The sequence below is a fragment of the Xenopus laevis genome, chromosome 1S (assembly GCF_017654675.1).
Source record: "Xenopus laevis strain J_2021 chromosome 1S, Xenopus_laevis_v10.1, whole genome shotgun sequence".
In the NCBI taxonomy this organism is placed as follows: Eukaryota; Metazoa; Chordata; class Amphibia; order Anura; family Pipidae; genus Xenopus; species Xenopus laevis.
The window spans coordinates 141,278,740-141,297,341 of NC_054372.1; the positions used below are offsets into that span (position 1 = coordinate 141,278,740).

Genomic DNA, 18,602 nt, shown 5'->3' on the forward strand with positions numbered 1-18,602 from the left:
TAGCCCATATGGGAACGAACAGCCTACAGAAGGCTTTGTGGGTTTGTATGCAACCCAAACTTGCCTTCAAGCCAGGAATTCAAAAATAGGCCCCTGATTTGAGGCCACTGGGAGCGACATTCAAGGGGTTGGTGAGCAACATGTTGCTCATGAGCCACTGGTTGGGGATCTCTGTTCTAGAGCATAGAATAGATCAACAGTGCATTTATCCTATGTTCATTCCGTTTCACTGCATTGCAATAGACAGAAATGCTCAAATACCTAGGTTGACAGTGGTTATAATGGGCCCATCTAAATCTGTGTTGCCAGAGGAAGGGACAAAGTTCTTCTGCCTACGTTTCCAACTACACCAACATACACAATAAAATATCACAGAGAAAAATGCCAGCTGTGTATTCGTTGAACAATAAATAAAGCAGTCACTGTGAGTGTGGAAAAGTGAAGGCTGACATAATCAAAGAATGAATGAATTGCAGAAAGGAGACAATTGACCTGAATGTACGTTATCAAATCTTTTTATAAATTATCACAGCTAATTTAAATTATGAAAGAGCAACTGACATTTATTATAAGTGTATAAATTAAAAACACAACAGACACCTCAAATTCACAGAAAGAATACACTTCAGAGAACACGCCTTATCTCTCTAGCACACATGCATGGACACCAGCCGAGGAGTGCACAGCTCTAAAAGAAAGAAAAGAAAAAAAATCAACAACAAACAGACAGTAATGCAGTGAAGAATTCTTATGGACGGGAACTGTTAACACATTTAATTCCTTCACTTTGAAAATATGGAGCAAAATTAAAAACAGACTTGGGGCATATGCTTAATTGCTTATTTTGCAGAGTTCTTTCTCCACATTTCCATAACAAGAATGAATAAAAAGCAGCACACAGCAGTGCTATTAGTAATAATCTGCCTGTCAAGTTTTCTCAAAATGTTGGAAGCAAAACTAGCCATCCAGCATGTCACCACATTTCAAACTACAAATCTCATCTTCAGCTCATTCTGCTTCTCAAGTAGCTATTAAGTTAGTTTTACACTCATCAGGGCCTGGGAACATGCTCCATATAGTCTCTAGCACATTGTACATTAACTTATTTACATTCATTGTGAAGATTCAAATCCAACTTTTACTCTAATCAGGTTTAAAAGAGCTATTTTAAAATATAAATATGGTAAAGACCATTTAAACAAGTGCAACGACGCTCTTTTTCACAACAGTGTACAAGTGCAGCTCTTTGGATTAAAAAAACATTACAGGATATTGTTAGAAATTCAAATCTGCATCCAATAAATCAGAAAAAGGGAAGCCAGTGGCTCATACTGTCCCCATGGTAAAAGTACAAATTCACTGTAACACATCATTGCATCTTCAACATCATCCAGGGCGCACACACAGTCACAGTTCCATGCCTTTTTGGGACCTACTTGTAATATGAAATGCAAACTCACAAGACCATTCCCTGATTTCAAATTGAATCTACTCAGAAAAAATTTCTTAATAAATTCATGACCAGAAAGAACTGGTTTATGAAGCACTGGTCTGACTTATATTTCTAAGCTTCTTATGAGTGAATTTTGTTATAGTGTCCAAAACAGAATATTCCAGCATCCTCCAATTTTCTTTCCATGGCTTCCTGCTCTATTATAAAGTGATCCAACTCATTCAGTTTCTTTTTAAGAAGTGCATCCAGCTGTTCCCCTTCAATGGCAGCTTTACGGCCCCTCTTGTAACCCATCATAACTTTTACTTTGACCCTTGGACGTTTTACTCTGGGGACTGTACAGTTCCGAAACTCCAAAACACGCTTCCTTTTAAGTTGAGAAATACATTCCAAAATGCCATTTCTTTCTTTCGGCTCCTCAAATATTGTTTCCAGTTTTCTAATAAAAAAATAAATTTAAGTGAGCTGGATTTATTAAGGAAAACAGCAAATAATAAAACAAAATATAAGGCTAAACAAACAATCAATGAATGAATGGCTCAGAATTAAGAACTATACAGTAAATGCATCAGCGGTGAAGAACAACAAAAACCAATTGAAGAGGCAATGTGCCAACAAAGACACACACACATATATATATATATATATATATATATATATATATATATATATATTCCACCAAAGTGTCGGCACTCACGAAAAATGATGTTAGTATGCCTGGGTGCAGAAACAATAAATTCATCCATAACGTCCCAAAGGAATCCGCACTCACAGGTCTTAATTTAAATTAAAAATATTTATTTAGAACAAACGACTAACGTTTCGGCCTGTGAATATTATATATATATATATATATATATATATATATATATATATATATATATATATATATATATATATATATATATATATATATATATATATATATATATATAAAACAAGGGAAAGTTGTGCTCACCACTATTTTTTTTAAAACCATTAGGCGGGGGTGCAATAAGGCTGCGACCACAAAATACATATAGACAAATACAAGAGTCCTCTGCAAAATGTATAATGAAGCAATAGAATTCTTAATGAATCAGATAAAATTGAGCTTAGGACTGGCCAGATATGGGATGACTGACATAGTTGGCCAGCTTAAATATATTGCAATATATGGACAAACAATCCCTGTTTTGTTTAAAGGGTAAGGCATTTTTTAGTATCAGTATGCACAAAATGTCTCTGTCTTAAATATATTGATAATGGGTTGAGTGCAGAGGACTCTTGTATTTGACTATATATATATATATATATATATATATATATATATGAGGGTATATGAAGTATATAGAGTTTAAAATGTGAGTCAAGACAAGGAAACAGCTATTATGGGTTAGTGCAGAGAGGATAGGCATAGGTCAAAATTTACAGTGGGATAGATTGTGCATAGTGATGTCACTAAGTGCAACCAAATTAAGATTTGAATCTCCAATTACTCTGGCTGTCAGAAAGGGGTTTATGTGATTTTATACGCAGGCGTGTCTCAGGGGCTGCTCCCACCTAAGGAAGCAGCCGTGATGCCGCCCCCCTCCCGCTCCACGCTTCTAACTTATAGCGTCTGACAGGGTCGAGGGGCCGTGCTCGCTGCACTAGAAGAGCCGAATTTCTGTTTTAAAAAAGGAAATTCGGCTCTTAAAGTTACCAGAGGCGGCTTTTTGCCACCCTGGTAACTGGCTGCTCCGTACCGCTTGAGGCAAGATTCTCACTTTGCCTCATGGCCGGAGCAGCCCTGTTTATGGTTGTGGAAGGAAAGGGAGGAAGTAACAAAATTAAAAAAACAAAACCATTCTCTGTCTGAATTAAGTTTTCATACTAATTACAGTATATACAAACATGGAGACGTAACATAGTGCTCATTAGGTTTTTAATTAGGGTTTGGATTTGTTTTGGAATTCAGTCAAATTGCCAGCTGTCCGGTTTTGACCCGGACAGCCTGGTATTTTGAAGGGCTGCCAGGGTCAAAACTTCCTGCCCGGTTTTCCAAATAAGTATTCAGTGCATCCCTACAAAAAGACAGAATTTGCTAATTGATCATAAAATGGCAAAAGTAAAAATAAAATTTACACATAAAAGCTATTGTTCATACATAAACAAATAAATAAACAAGAATTACTTACCGATCTGGTGGGGGAGACTTGTAGTTTTTGTTTGTGTATATATCTTCCAAACTGAATTCTTTTTTCTTAATTCTGTCAAAAAAATGTATATAATGTGCATCATAAGCAATGACTTGCTTAGTAAAGACTTGGAGGTTATACAGTAACAGACAAAAATTTGTCCTGATCCAGAAAGCGACCTTATTCTGAGCACAGTATGTTACTGACATAGGAAAATCCTGCATGCTTTACTGCATCGCCTGCTTTGTTTGTTATTTGCTTACCTTTTAGGCCTGGGTAGACCCATTGGCGTTAAGTTGGTGTCTGGCTTCGGCACGGTCTTGCGTATTCGAATTTGTGAAACTCTTTGAGGCTTTCTTTCTAAATCTTGTTTCTGTGGAGGTCATTTATACAAAAAAGTATTGTAATAACTATTGGGCAAAGGGTGCACACCAAAATCTAAGGCAAGGGTCAGATGATGATGGAGAATCCACTGCCCTGCTGCTCCCATTCTTTTCTTCAGGTAGGGTGGATTTCGGTAAGAAATGCAAAATGTTGCGTTTTGGCTCCACAATTTACCATGTCTGCCTGCACCCAAGTGGAGAAATTGCTTCTGGGTGCAGGCAGAGCAGGGGTGGAGGAGCAGTGGAGAAGTGGACTTTCGGCCTGCTTTCTCCACAGGCTGAGAACTGCAATGGTCTGGCCTTAGTCAGAGAGAGACACTGAGAAAAGTTAAGGTCCTCCTTAATTGTACTTGAATTAATTATTAAGAGTAATAACATCTGGCACAGGCTGTGTATTTTTTTTAAGTCACAACACATTTTACATTTATTTTACTTTTTCTAAAAATTACGTTTTCCTACAAATCACAAAGAAAAGCTAGTAAATAAAATTTTAATGTATATGTATTGCTACAAAAATTTAGGGAATAAACAGAAAAACATCCATTGAATGTAATACAGATATTGGACTAGATATCCAGTATGCTTGGCACCTGGGGTTTTCCAGATTAGGGGGTCTTTCTGTATAACCTACCCAAGTATACTAGAAAATCATTCAAACATTAATTAAACACAGTAGGATTGTTTTGCCTTCAATGAAACTGAATTACATCATTAGTTGGGATCAAGCACAAGGTACAGTTTTATTATTACAGTAAATCGGATTAATATGTAGTCTATAGGAGATGGTCTACGGGTAAATTGGAACAGGTTTCCAGATAATTTAAAAAATTAAATGTATATTTAAAAGGATGTCAGAGAGAATGAGAAAATAGTTTGCATAATGAATTAAATAGTAATTCTTAATTTCCAATATAAATTAAACCTTTAGATTTTAAGTCACTTGTAAATGTAATTCAAAGAAGTATCGCTTTCTTTTGACTGCTCATTCTACTCATACCACTGGTACTCAGCTCTCCTCCAGCGGAGCCCCAGTTCATATAATGCCTTGCATGTTCTGTAATTAAAGGGGTAGTTCACATTTAAGTTAACTTTTAGTAGGTTATACAATGGCTCATTGTAAGCAAATTTTCAATTGGCCTTCATTTTTTACTTTTGTATAGTTTCTGAATGATTTGCCTTCTTCTTCTTCTTCTTCTAACTCTTTCCAGCTTTCATATGGGGGTCACTGACCCCATATAAAAAGTGCTCTGTAAGGCTACAAATTAATTATTTCTATTTTTTCCCCTTTTACTCATTCTATTCAGACCCTCTCCTATTCATATTCCAGTAGATAATTCAAATCAGTGCATGGTTGCTAGGATATTTGACCCCAGCAACCAGTTTGCTGAAATTACAAACTGAAGAGCTGCTGAATAAAAAGCCAAGTAACTCAGAAACCACAAAAGGCAAAAAGTCTGAGAATATCACTCTCTACATCATACTAAAAGTTAACTCAAAGGTGAACAACCCATGTAACATATCTAAAAAGAATAAAAGAAGCACCGAAATTGGCACTGTACGGTGAAGACCTGCTTTCCAATACGCTGTTTCAAAGGTGAAGAGAAGAGCAAAGACAGACAAAGTGCTTTCATGTGCATTAAAAACAATACAAATAACACAAACATTTTAATTAATGTGTGTTTCGATCTCCATCCCTTTTAAGTGCAAAGTCATGATTAATAAAATATGCTTTTGGGTGGTTAGCTCTTGAACGGGTGGCTCATATTTAGGTTAACTTTTAGTATGTTATAAATTGCCATATTTCTGGCAACCATATTGTTATTTCATTAACTACCTGAAGAGCTTCCAAACATAAAAGTAAATACCTAAAAAAATCACAAAATATAAAAACAATTAAGCCCAATTGTTAATTGTCTCAGAATATTAATGTCTACACATTATAATAAGGGTGACCCAAAATAACAGTCAACAAAAAAGATAAAAGGAGGAGACTACAAATGATATGCTGTGCTGGAATGCAACAACAATTCCAAAGAGGTTTCCAGTTTATGTGAAGATAGTATCGCACTGACCTGATTTTTCTGATACGGCTGGATACACGTATTTTGTAAAGGCTGTTGCTGCTCCAGTGAATATACCTGGCCTTTGGGAGGTGAAAGAGCTAAAGGAGGACACAGTTCTTTCTGATGCAGAGAAATCTTTGGCAACACCGCAACACCAGAATGGTCTTTAAGACTAAAATTCCACAGAAAAATAAATAATTAAAAAATGCGGCGAAGTTGCGCCTGGCGCAACTACGAATCTTAGTGAATTTGCCCCCATGGATCTGCGTGGGTGCTTAAATAATTTATGTTAAAGCTGCAAAATATAGCACTCAACAGGATTCAAAATAGATCAATTAGATTGTATTAGAAGCCCTTGTCCAGGAGCTGGTTAAAAGGGTAAATAAAGTGATATAGTACCACACTCACCGGGAAAAATCTTAATTTATTGAAATTTATATAAATATATATATATATTTTTATTATATAAAGCATTACACATGTACAGAACATGTTCAGGATCTAAATGATTTCTCAAAAGATCACTTGCCAGTGCTACAGAGTGTCAAACATACAAATATGGCAGAATACAAATAGTTGGCCCCATATTTGGGGCAAAATGTTCTAAGGGGCTCAGCTTCAAGATGACATCTTGGATTCTCCGTTCTAGATACAGGTATAAAAGATCTATTATCTAGAATGCTTGGAAGCTGGAGCTCTCCATATCTTTCTGTAATTTGGACCATCAGATTTTAAGTCTGCTAAAGATAAATTTTTTCACCACCGATATGAAGTTATTCTGCTTAGTTAAGATCACCGTTTTATTTTTACAGAGAAACCTTTTAAAAACTAGAATTATTTGCTTAAAATATACTCTATAGGAGACACCCTTTCTGTAATCCAATGCTTTCTAGATAATGGTAGATCCTTTCCTTTTTCTTGTGGCATGTTGGATTGCTGGTGCACGTAGAACTGATAGTTCATTTCTCATTGAAACCTTTGGGGTAATATGGTTTTGCAGATGGACTTCTGTTCCAAAAGGAGTACAATTATTTGCACCAGAATTGTGTAAAGTTCTGACTTCTGTATAAATCATCTCATCTGCATTCTCAGAGCATATGAAACCACAACAGATGGCACTGCAACATTGTGGTATGACACAGTCTGGTGTTACATTGATAAATAAAAAGTCTGAAATAACCTCATTGTTTTTTGCGATATTTGCACTCAAGGGTTTATTAACGGACACTGAAAACAGAGTTCTGCCTAGCTTTTCATGAATAGAGGACCTATTGCTTTGTTGCATGCAATGTCCGTCACTTTCGATCTTGTAAACGACTGCCCCAATTGATGTATTGTGTAGTTGACTTCCTTTAGTAATGGAGAGGGCATATTGGTGTTTTGATAATTCAAGTCTAATTTCATCCAGAGAAAAAGCAGCATTTTTAGAGCTCTCTGACAAATAAATTCTTTTTCCAGTAGTTAGCACATCAAAAAAATGGATTTGAAGTGGTATATTAGAACTCTTAAAAACAAGGTTTGCTAGGTTATCAAAACAAACCACAGGAAATTCATTTATGTGTAGATGAATGGAAGGGCGCATTGTAAGCCCCTGACAACAATCTGCATTTTTTATACTGTTTTCAAGATTCATAGGGAAATTCCCTACCACTTTTGTGCCACAAGCTTTTAGCTCAAAAACATCTCCAAATATTTGCAGACCGTTTTCTCCTGCTGCAATAAAATATGCTTTTTTGTTTAAGAGGTCGATTTTTTTCATAACATTCTGAATAATCTCTAGATTTGATTCTAGCTCTCGAGAACCTATTTTGCATTGTTTAGAAGGCACACTTGTATAGTCCAAAAATAAGTTTTTATAAGGGATGAGAGCATTCACTTGTGCAGATTTATAATCACCTTTAGTTGGAGTAGATGGCAGGTGGTTTTGTACAAAAGCCTTGTTACTGTCCACTGTCTGACAAGGCACTTGTTCCAATAATACTGATTTCAAGCGTGTTTCTTTAAATTCAGACAGGTCTATTTGTTGATCGCAGTGCATTGTGCTTTCATAGTCAATTTTATCACTGACACTTGGGTGAGGACTGATTTGGTTCTTTGGATTATGTCTATTGGTATATTCTGTTATTTCATCTGAGGTCATGTCTCTGTTTAAATAGTCCTCATATCCTTCACAAACTTTAACTGGTATTTGTGTGCCAGTGCAAGGCATATGGGATAAGTCAAGTGACCGCAAGTCATTCTGCGACTCAGCCACTGCCTTATCATTTGAGGTTTGGAGATGAATTTCAGGAGATTCCTCTATGCACTTTACAGCAAAATTAAAGGTGCAATCTCTTTCTGAGGGGGGTGAGTCTTTGTTTTTAGCAGTAGGGATACTGTTAGTATCCATGACTTGCTCAGACATCATGCTAAAACCAGTCTTGCTCTGCCAGGGTAGAGGTTCAATCAGCTCTTGCACACCTGAAAATGTAACAAGATAATTCCAGATTACAATAACACAAATTGAGCAATTCTCTGTACAAATTGAAAAACCAACATTAAGACCATGCATTAACTAATGAGCATACAATGCTAAACATAAAAAGGTTCTTGGAATTACTGTAACATGATAGAGCAGTACTTACTATAAGACATATAATTTAATTTTTCCTCCACTGAATGAATGCTCCCAATGGCCCTTAAAGCAGGTACTTATTTTGCAATACCTGATTTAAAGTAGAAGGAAAGCTCCAAGACAGTTTATTGCCAATAGATTACCCACAATAGTGCAAGCTAGAACACTATATTTATTCTGCAGAATGCTTTACCGTACATGAATAAACAGCTCTAGATGCTGTCTCTGTTTGTTTAGGATAGCAGCTGCCATATTCGCTTAATGTGACATCACTTCCTGCCTAATCTCTCCCTGCTCACTCATAACTCTGAGCTCAGATTACAGCAGGGATAGGGGGAGGAGGGAGGGGGAGAGGAACAAACTGAGCATGCTCAAGCCCTGCCCTGGAGGTTTATGCTGAAAACAGGAAGTCTGATACAGAAGCCCATGTGTACACAATAGAAAGAAAGAAATGTGGTTTTTCTTTTGACAGAGAACTCAGAGCAACATTACTTTGAGGGTTTACTGGTGTGTTTATATAGACCTTTCTGATAAAGCTTACTTAGTTTTAACCTTTCCTTCTCCTTTAAAGGAACAGTAAAACCATAAAATTAAAATATTTTAAAGTAATGAAAATATAATGTACTGTTGTGCTGCTCCGGTACAACTGATGTGTTTGCTTCAGAAACTCTACTATAGTTTCTATAAATAAGCTGCTGTGTAGCCATGGGGGGGCAGTCATTCAAAGCTGAATAAGGAGAAAAGGCACAGGATATACAACAGATAACAGATAAGCTCTGTAGTATACAATGGGATTCTTCAGAATGTGTCTGTTATCTACTGTGTCTCTCCAGTGCTTGAATGGCTGCCCCCATGGCTACACAGCAGCTTGTTTATATAAACTATAGTAGAGTTTCTAAAGCAAACACACTATTTATAGCAACTATAGTAGAGTTTCAGAAAAAAAACACTTTGTACCAGTGTAACACTACATTATACTGTCACTCCTTTAAAACAATTTCAGTTTTTGACATTACTGTTCCTTTAAAGAAAAGTTTTTATTTGCATGCTTGTGTAGCTCTCCAACTTTTTTTACATTTAAATGTGGTTCATGGGTAAATAAGGTTTGGGATCCCCAAGCTAGACAAACATTTGCGTGCAACTGCAAGCAAAGTGTAAATACCTATTCTATGCAGTAGGCTGGTAAAGCTGTGCTTAAGAGAAATATTTTGAAAATCTTCTTCCAACCGTAGCTCTGAGGAGCTCACCTAAAGTGAGCAAATATAATTATGACATTGGCCAATGCTTAGAATTTGTACAGGAGGATGACAATGGGATTGAGGCCTTGTGCAGATCAACATTTTATATGTATGTTTAGTAAGAATTACAGAATCAGATCTGCTTGCAAGGGCATTCACTGAGAAAGCACACTGACTTGTTCATTTGTAATTTTTTTTATTATTACATAGTCACTATCATCTTGCTCTTCCCCTTTTCTACACATTTGACTTTTTTTTGTTAAATTGCAATGCTATTTGTAAACACAAATGTTTAGGATTGACTGTGTTAAAGGGATACTGTCATGGGGTTTTTTCAAAAAGCATCAGTTAATAGTGCTACTTTTGCACTGAAATCCAATTCTCAAGACAGCAAAATCTTTTTTATATTCAATTTTGAAAACGGACACGGGGCTAGACATATTGTCAGTTTCACAGCTGCCCCCAGTCATGTGACTTGTGCCTGCACTTTACGATGGAACTACTTTCTGGCAGGCTGTTATTTCTCCTACTTAATGTAACTGAATCAGTCTCAGTGGGACTTGGCTTTTACTATTGAGTTTTGTTTTTAGATCTACCAGGGAGCTGTTATCTTGTGTTAGCGAGCTGCTATCTGGTTACCTTCCCATTGTTCTGTTATTAGGCTGCTGAGGGGGGGGGGGGTGATATCACTGCAACTTGCAGTACAACAAGAGTGACTGAAGTCTATCAGAGCACAAGTCACATGACTGAGGGCAGCTGGGAAATGGACAATATGTCTAGCCCAATGTCAGATTTCAAAATTGAATATAAAAAAATGTGTTTGCTCTTTAGAGAAATGGATTTCAGTGCAGAATTCTGCTGGAGCTATTAACCGATGCATTTTGAAAAAAACATGTTTCCCCATGACAGTATCCCTTTAAGCTGAAAATTTGTAAAATATGTAAAATTATAAAATAAATAAAACAAAATAGAAAAAAATTACAGTGTGCATAATATCTTATAAATTAGCTATGCCATCTCTACATAAACTAGAAGCTGAACAAACATAATCCCTCAGAAAATTAGATGATGTTGCTTGTCACAGGCATACATGACTTACAGATTCTTCAGGCAGCACATTCTCAGAAGACTGGGTCACCTCAACAGAGGCCACTTTTTCCTTTCCATCCAACATGACAGGTGCTCTTAAGTCAGAGATTTCCTTTATATCCTTGTTTAAGGCATCAAAGACAAGCACCCCGGTCTCAGTGCTCTTGATATTGCTTCCCGACAAATGGTTTTCTTTCTTATCCCCAGATACCAGGGCTATCAATGGAAGCTGTAAATCCAGATAACACAAGTGTTGCCCTGGGTCTTGACCATTTTCCAGCTCACCAAAGATATGCAGCACAGGGTACAGATGTGATACAGCTCTGGTTAGAGGCGACTCCAATGAACAGAGTTCTACATTTCTAAGACCCAACATTATGACAGTAAACCCCTGAAAGATAAAAGTAAAACATGTATGAACATGTTTTGTTTGGTTAATTCAAAGATTTGACATTATTCCAGGAAATATAATTCTTAATTTTATAATTGATCACCTGATCTCATCAGATCCACAAAAAGGCATCCTATTTGTTAAATGAATCCTATAAAGTTGCTAATGGCAAGGTCAGAGTAAACATCGTAAATTCAGTATGTGATTAAGCGGCAGTTTGCATTTGGAACAGACTACTAACATGAAACAATGTAAAAAGTAGTAAAGGCCCTCCATTAAAGTATAATATAAAAAAATATGCATCTTCAGGATGAAACACAGTGTAGCTGCACATAGAAGCGGATATGCTTTTTTCAGTCCAAGTAAAAAATTATTATCTACCTTGTGTGTCACTACCCTTAGGGGCAGATTTATCAAAGATCGAAATTCGAACTATAAAAAAAAAATAAAAAAAATAATAAGACCGCCCGAAATTTATATAAAAATTTTTTTTCCAGGTGAATAGGCCGTTTTATATTCAAATTTGAATCGTACAAATCAAAGTAACATTGTTTCAGAAACACTACTATAGTTCATATAAACAAGCTGCTGTGTAGCAATGGTGAAAAAGCACCAGCGGGATGACACTCTATGTGCTTCGTTTTCTGAAGTCAGCCAAAGTGGAAACTTTGGCGACTTCAGAAAACGAAGCGACCCAAGTGCCATCCCGCTGTTTTTTTTCCCATTATATCCAGCGGGAAGGCAGGGGAAAGCAGGCCGGGGAGATTGTAGCCCAGAAGAAGAGGCAATTACTTCCCGGGCGACTAAATCTCCCCGAAACTCCCCATGTGACCTTACCCTTAGGCAATGCTAGAATTTACACCATAACTTTTTGATCTTTATTTCTGTAACAGAACATGTGAACCATCAAGAAAATAACTGATTGGATTGAAAGGATTTTGAGAGCATAAGACATCTATTTTTATTTGTGAAACAAAAATCAGTGTTATGGTCAACCTGATTGCCATGGTTTTAAACATTGCAATAGCATTTATTTTAATTGCATATTTCCAAATAATACAGATGCCTTCTCTAAATGCCAGCAATTTTGAGTACACGGAGTAGAAGCAACAGAGGGAATGTATAGTCCTTTCAGCACTGCTGGTTCTGTCTTCTGAAACAATGTAGCAGAAGTCAGACCGATGCTTTTTCACAAGTCTGTTTATCACTTGTTTTAAAAGCCAGAACAACCAGGGTAGATAACAGCACCATATACTGCTTTCTAGAACAGCCAAGCTGGTTAGAAATACTATTTCATTCATTAGGAAAAAATGGGATTTACATCTCCTTTAAATACTCTAGTGGATATCAAAATGATACATTGTAGAAAGGCTGAATAAAAAAAGCAATAACAACATGAATAAGAAAACTGGCTGACAACCAGATAGATACTTTTCATTGAAGGTCAAAGGCTAAAAACAATAAAAAAAAAATTAAGACTGATGTTTCTTAGAAAGGGTTCTATGACAAACTAAGAATTTATTCAAAGGTGAGCATCTCCTTATATGTATCAAAATCTGTGTCAGTCTTCAAATCCAAGCAGAAATGCTACTTTTTTTCAACTAATACAGTGAATCCTTGATACTTTTTTCCCAGCTTACACTGTTTGGGCAAATTCAGGAACAGAAATAGAAACTGACACTAGAATAATAAACCAGAGTAACAAAATGGATCTTTCTTTCATTAGTCTTAATTCGTGGAACAATGGGTTACATTACTAGAGAGTATAATTTTCATGTGATACGAATGTTATTTTGCAGGTTATTGTATACTGTTGGATGGTGCAGCAGTTACTGCATGCTATCATAAGCTTACTCATCTTTCCCTTCTCACTTTTGCCTGCTGCCCTAAAGTAGAAACGAGAGCATTCGCTCTTAAGAACTTCATGTCCTGATCTCAACCCAAAACTCCTAACTCGCGTCTCCTCCTGCCTGTCCGCTATCTCTACCTGGATGTCGCAACGCTACCTTAAATTAAACCTCTCTAAAACTGAAATGGTTCTCTTTCCTCCAACTAACACCAGTAGCATCCCTGAAGTATCCATCATAGCTAACAATTCCACTATCACCCCCTCTCCCCAGGCCCGGTGCCTTGGGGTTATCCTAGATTCTGCCCTGTCATTCACTCCTCATATCCAGTCACTTATTAAATCATGTCACTTCCACCTAAGGAACATATCCAAAATACGATCATTTATCACCCAAGACGCTGCCAAAATTCTTATTCACTCTCTCATCATATCGCGTCTAGACTACTGTAACTCTCTTTTAATTGGCCTCCCCTCCAGAGACTGTCACCTCTCCAGTCCATAATGAACACTGATGCGAGGCTCATACACCTCAGCAACCGCTCCACCTCTGCCTCGCCATTCTGTCAATCCCTGCACTGGCTTCCATTACCTTTCAGAATCAAATCCAAATTAATGACACTGACTTTCAAATCACTTCATAACTCTGCCCCACCCTACATCTCTGAACTCATCTCTATATACTCACCCACTCGCTTACTACGCTCCTCTACTGTCCTACTACTCAACTCTTCTCTCATTACCTCCTCACATGTTCGCATTCAAGACTTTGCAAGGGCTGCACCCCTCTTCTGGAACGCTCTCCCACGTTCTGTCCGACTTTCTCCCAACCTTTCTGCTTTCAAGAAATCTCTGAAAACGCACTTCTTTCGAGAAGCCTACCCTCACTCTGCTTAACTACCAAACGCAACACCACATACAATACCACATTTCTCACCCACTTAATTAGATTTTGCCCACTCCCACACCTTGTGTATTACTCCCTTCCCTTTAGACTGTATGCCTATGCATAGGGCCTTCCTCACCTTTTTGTACCTGTATTGATTGTGATGTTTGTTACTCCATATATTCTATGTATATAATTCATGTGATGTAGTTGTATAATCACATTTACTTTACAGTGCTACGCAATATGTTGGCGCTATATAAATACATGTTAATAATAATAATAATAATAATGTCATATGCTACTGCAATGAATAATGGTACATCTTATCAAACCTATATTAATCTCTTTTCAGATCTATATTGTGCATGTGTGCCTCCTGACTTACATCTGCCAGTCATGTCCTCTTTGCAGACATTCCCATATGTGTTTTTTTTTGGGGGGGGAGGTGGGCAAACTGATTTTTTTTTTTAAAGAATATCTCTTTATATCAGTTAGATGCTGGGCAACCAGATTGTTCAATCCACTCTTTCTGTCTTCAGACCAAATTAATAACAATCCAGGATGCTGCATGGAGACAGAACCACAGATTTATAATACATCACATAATGACCTCCAACATGGCTTATGCAGTGGTACTGGTAAATCAGATTTTCTGTGCTATACAAACAGGGCCGCCATCGGGGGCAGCATTGTCCCAGGCTTGGAGGGTTTTAAGACTTAAGGGGGGCCCCGGCCGTGATGCTTGGATAGCTGGTCCTGCTGTCACTGAGCTGGAGACTTTGGAAAGGAGAGTGGGTGGGAACCTGCATCTTCTAACTGCTCTGATTTGCCTGGTAATTGTAAGTCCCGGTTAAGCCACATAGTGATTGGATGGGTGAAGTTTTAATCTCCCCTCCTGCTTATCCAATCACCATACGACATTACCGGGGACTTACACTTCTGGCAAATCAGAGCACAGGAAAGTTGAAGACACAGACACATGAGCTCCTCAGAACTCTGCAGCCTAGGTAAGAACACTTATTTTATTTTTTTTAAAGGAAAACGATACCCCCAAAATGAACCCTTAAAGGAATAGTTCAGTGTGAAAATAAAAACTGGGTAAATAGGCTGTGCAAAATAAAAAATGTTTCTAATATAGTTAGTTAGCCAAAAATTTAATATATAAAGGCTGGAGTGAACAGATGTCTAATAAAACAGCCAGAATCCAACTTCCTGCTTTTCAGCTCTATAACTCTGAGTTAGTCAGCGACTTGAAGGGGGGCCACATGGTACATTTCTGTTCAGTGAGTTTGCAATTGATCCTCAGCATTCAGCTCAGATTCAAAAGCAAAAGAAATGACCCATGTGGCCCCCAGAGCCGGGCCACACTGCGCAGGCGCCCTAGGCAACCTGGGCCGACGCTGCGCCTGCTGAATGTGCGCATGCGCAAGTTGACGCCAGCGCAGAAGCGGTAATCGGCGTGTGCACATGCGCAGAAGCATCAATCGCGTGCAAGAAGACGGGGAATGAGAGGACCGGACATGGGGTAGGCGACAGAGCAGGTACGTGCCTGGCGCCCCCCCCGCTTTGCGCCCTAGGCACGTGCCTACTCTGCCTACCCCTAGTTCCGGCCCTGGTGGCCCCCCTCGAGTCTCTGATTGGTTACTGCCTGGTAACCAGGGTAACCACTCAGTGTAAACCAAGAGAGCTGAAAAGCAGGAAGTAGTGTTCTCACTGACTTGTTACACATCAAATCACTCCAGCCTTTATACATTGCATTTTTAGCTAACTAACTATTTCAGAAACATTTTTTATTTTGCACAGCCTATCTATTTACTCAGTTTTTATTTTTACACTGAACAATTCCTTTAAGCAACAGATAGTTTATATCAAATGAAGTGGCATATTAAAGAATCTTACCAAACTGGTATACATATTTAAGTAAATCTTGCCCTTTTACATCTCTTGCCTTGAGCCACCATTTCGTTATGGTCTGTGTGCTGCCTCGGAGATCACCAGAAATACTGCAACTCTAACTGTAACAGGAAGAAGTGTTCAAGCAAAAGACAGAACTCTGTCTGTTAATTGGCTCATGTGACCTAACAAGTATGGTTTGTTGGTATGTTTGTGTGCACAGTGAATTTTACGATCCCCGGGGGTGGCCCTTATTTTCTATAATGGCAATTTTCTATCTAGGATTACCCAATGGCACGTACTACTAGAAAATATATATTATTATGAAAATGGTTTATTTGCATGAAGCAGGGTTTTACATATGAGCTGTTTTATGTAATATCTTTTTATAGAGACCTACATTGTTTGGGGGTATAGTTTTCCTTTAAATAACTTACAGGGGCCCTGGCCACCAATTTTTATGTAACCTGTAGAGGCCCTGGCCACCATATTTTTCTACATAACTTGTAGGGGCTTTGGCCACACATTTTTTTCATTTAACTTGTTGTAGCCCTGGCCACCAATTTTTTAATCTAATTTGTAGGATCACCGGCCAACAATTCTTTTATATAACATATAGGATCCTTGCCCATGAATTTTGTTTATATACTTTGTTTTATACCATGTTTTTATTTATTTTTTTAATAATTTGTAGGGGCCTACGCACTAATGTTTTTTTTTTTAAAACTTGTAGGGGGTCCTGGCCACTAATGTTTTATTAACTTGTAGGTGGGTCTTAAATGTTTTAGCACTTGTGCCTGTGTAGCCTTTGTACTGATGGGTGGGGAAGGGGGGCCCAAAAAACCTTGTTGTGCGGGGCCCGCGATTTCGGATGGCAGCCCGGCAAACAAACAATGATGAAGCAATTTGCAGTCCACATTACTCCATCAGATGGTGGCTGGCAAGGGGGACACTGTGCTCTATTTTTTTTTAGGAGGGCCACCGCTGTGTTCATTTAAGAGACACTACACTTCTAATGTAGTGGCAAAGCTGTGACTCTTTATTGCATATAAATATTAATAAAAGGGCAAACCATAGGCAGGGTTGGTGATACTTGGCCACCTTTTTGGACTACTTAGTTTTCTTTGGCCCCTCAGCCTTGCCCAGTGCTCCAGGTATGGCCAGTTAAACACGAGACACAGTTTTGTGGCAGGTAAAAAGGAGAGCAGTTGCACACAGATGTCTAATAACACGTATGAAACCTGCCGCATATTACATTGTCACATCTGCCTACAGTGCCACTTCAATACCTACTACCAACATTTTGGAAATAAAAAGAGAGACAAAAAGTCGGCACACGTAGCATGGTGAATTTTTTGACCACGCCCATTTTGTGGCAACGCCCCCTAATTACCATGTTCATTTTACAAAATTTGGCAAGTTAAGAAAGTTTGAACATATTTCTGTCGTTTTTTCAGTTGTTACAGTCTTGCTAATGACAGTGAATTGCCCTTTAAGCTGTGAGTCTAACTTCTCCCAAGGAAACTGTTATCTTATATTGTTACAATTACTTATCTCAAAAATTGTTACAAAAGTATCTTATCTGCTGCGGTGGCTGCTCTGGGCTCTCTGCCAAAAGCCAATTCAGTTAGAAACATAGTTTCTTTTTCTGGTTGTTCGGTGCAGAGAAAAAACGGGACTTTCCAGTACAAATGAGGGACTGTGGGTTGAGCTGTCAAAAGAGGGACTGTCCCTCTAAAAACGGGACAGTAGGGACTGTATTTCCCTCCCGTTTCAGTCAGGTGCAATGGAAAACGAATACATAGTTAGTTACACAGTAAAGGGTGGATACAAAGTTACAAACTTTTCTTTTAGTCACTTATAGGAACGTTTCAGTCTTTCCCTTATCGTCTGTTTCCTTCTGTGTTGCGCATCCTACTAATATCCTTACCGCTTCCCGGCATTCTAGACTATCCTTCGGATCCGCTCAGCTTTCCTTCTTCTGTAGATCACTGTGTAGGTATCGCTGCTATTGCCCTGCTTCTTCTTTACCGCTCTTTTTGCATCTTTACCCGCAGCTGCCTTACTGGCGTACCTCCATAACTTGTCACACTTCCCGCTGTCCCATCACTAAACCTTCAATTCCAATTCCCCGCCCACCTCTCGCACTCGGTGTCTTTCGGAGACTCTTGTTTCAGTGACAATCTCCTGCGGAACGCTTCTTACCTCATTTCCGGTAGTTTCGCCGCTTGTGAGTTTGCGTTTGGGAAGTTGCGTCGCGCCAGCTGTGTTACCCGTATGCTACTTATTTCCTGTATTGTCAAAGGCAAGCATCACTGTAGGTGTTTGGGGGGGGGCAATGAGTAATTATGTAGTGTTTATGTTTAGTCTTATATCTTAATACACCAACCATGCTTATAGCTTGATATGATACAGCAGCCTTACATGAAAGCTCCCTCTAACTGTTGCCTCTGCTACTCCTCTCTTAGTGACCACCAGATGTGCTTCAAATCAGCAGCAAATCCAGCATGAGGACCAACAGAGTATACAAGCTAGTCATCCACAAGAAAGGCTTTGGGGGAAGTGGTGAGCACATTGTCTGACT

At 38.3% G+C, this 18,602-nt stretch overlaps 2 protein-coding genes across 14 annotated transcripts in view; one reads left to right on the forward strand and one right to left on the reverse strand.

Moving 5' to 3' along the window:
* Positions 1 to 502: 502 nt before the first annotated feature.
* On the reverse strand, positions 503 to 18,329 carry LOC108707110 (protein PRR14L). Of its 5 annotated transcripts, XM_041580285.1 has the most exons (6): positions 17,949 to 18,214; positions 14,511 to 14,689; positions 11,010 to 11,390; positions 3,876 to 3,985; positions 3,613 to 3,684; positions 503 to 1,892 (listed from the first exon to the last, which is right to left on the reverse strand). In XM_041580285.1, exons 3-6 carry the CDS (start codon positions 11,373 to 11,375, stop codon positions 1,574 to 1,576), a joined length of 867 nt encoding a protein of 288 aa, XP_041436219.1. In that variant the 5' UTR covers positions 11,376 to 11,390; positions 14,511 to 14,689; positions 17,949 to 18,214; the 3' UTR covers positions 503 to 1,573. The 5 variants fall into 5 exon arrangements, with proteins under 5 accessions (XP_041436219.1, XP_018099572.1, XP_041436221.1 ...); XM_018244083.2 differs by lacking the exons at positions 14,511 to 14,689; positions 17,949 to 18,214 and adding an exon at positions 18,224 to 18,329; XM_041580287.1 differs by lacking the exon at positions 14,511 to 14,689 and having other exon boundaries at positions 503 to 688.
* Positions 18,213 to 18,602, forward strand: part of LOC108707109 (GATOR complex protein DEPDC5) — a 45,418-nt gene continuing 45,028 nt past the window's right edge. For 8 of the 9 annotated variants that reach the window (XR_001934222.2, XR_005965069.1, XM_018244070.2 and 5 more), the window contains exons 1-2: positions 18,238 to 18,335; positions 18,487 to 18,583. Coding sequence is in view for 7 of the 9 variants with exons in the window: in XM_018244070.2 (XP_018099559.1) it covers positions 18,526 to 18,583 (58 nt within the window). In the remaining 2 variants the exon portion in view is untranslated. Of the gene's footprint in view, positions 18,336 to 18,486; positions 18,584 to 18,602 lie in introns of all 9 variants that reach the window. The other variant, XM_041580281.1, reaches the window with a different exon arrangement.

Bases quoted from the DNA above. Each gene is read 5' to 3' on its own strand.
- LOC108707110 (XM_018244081.2), bottom strand. From the start codon at position 8,465: ATGATGTCTGAGCAAGTCATGGATACTAACAGTATCCCTACTGCTAAA.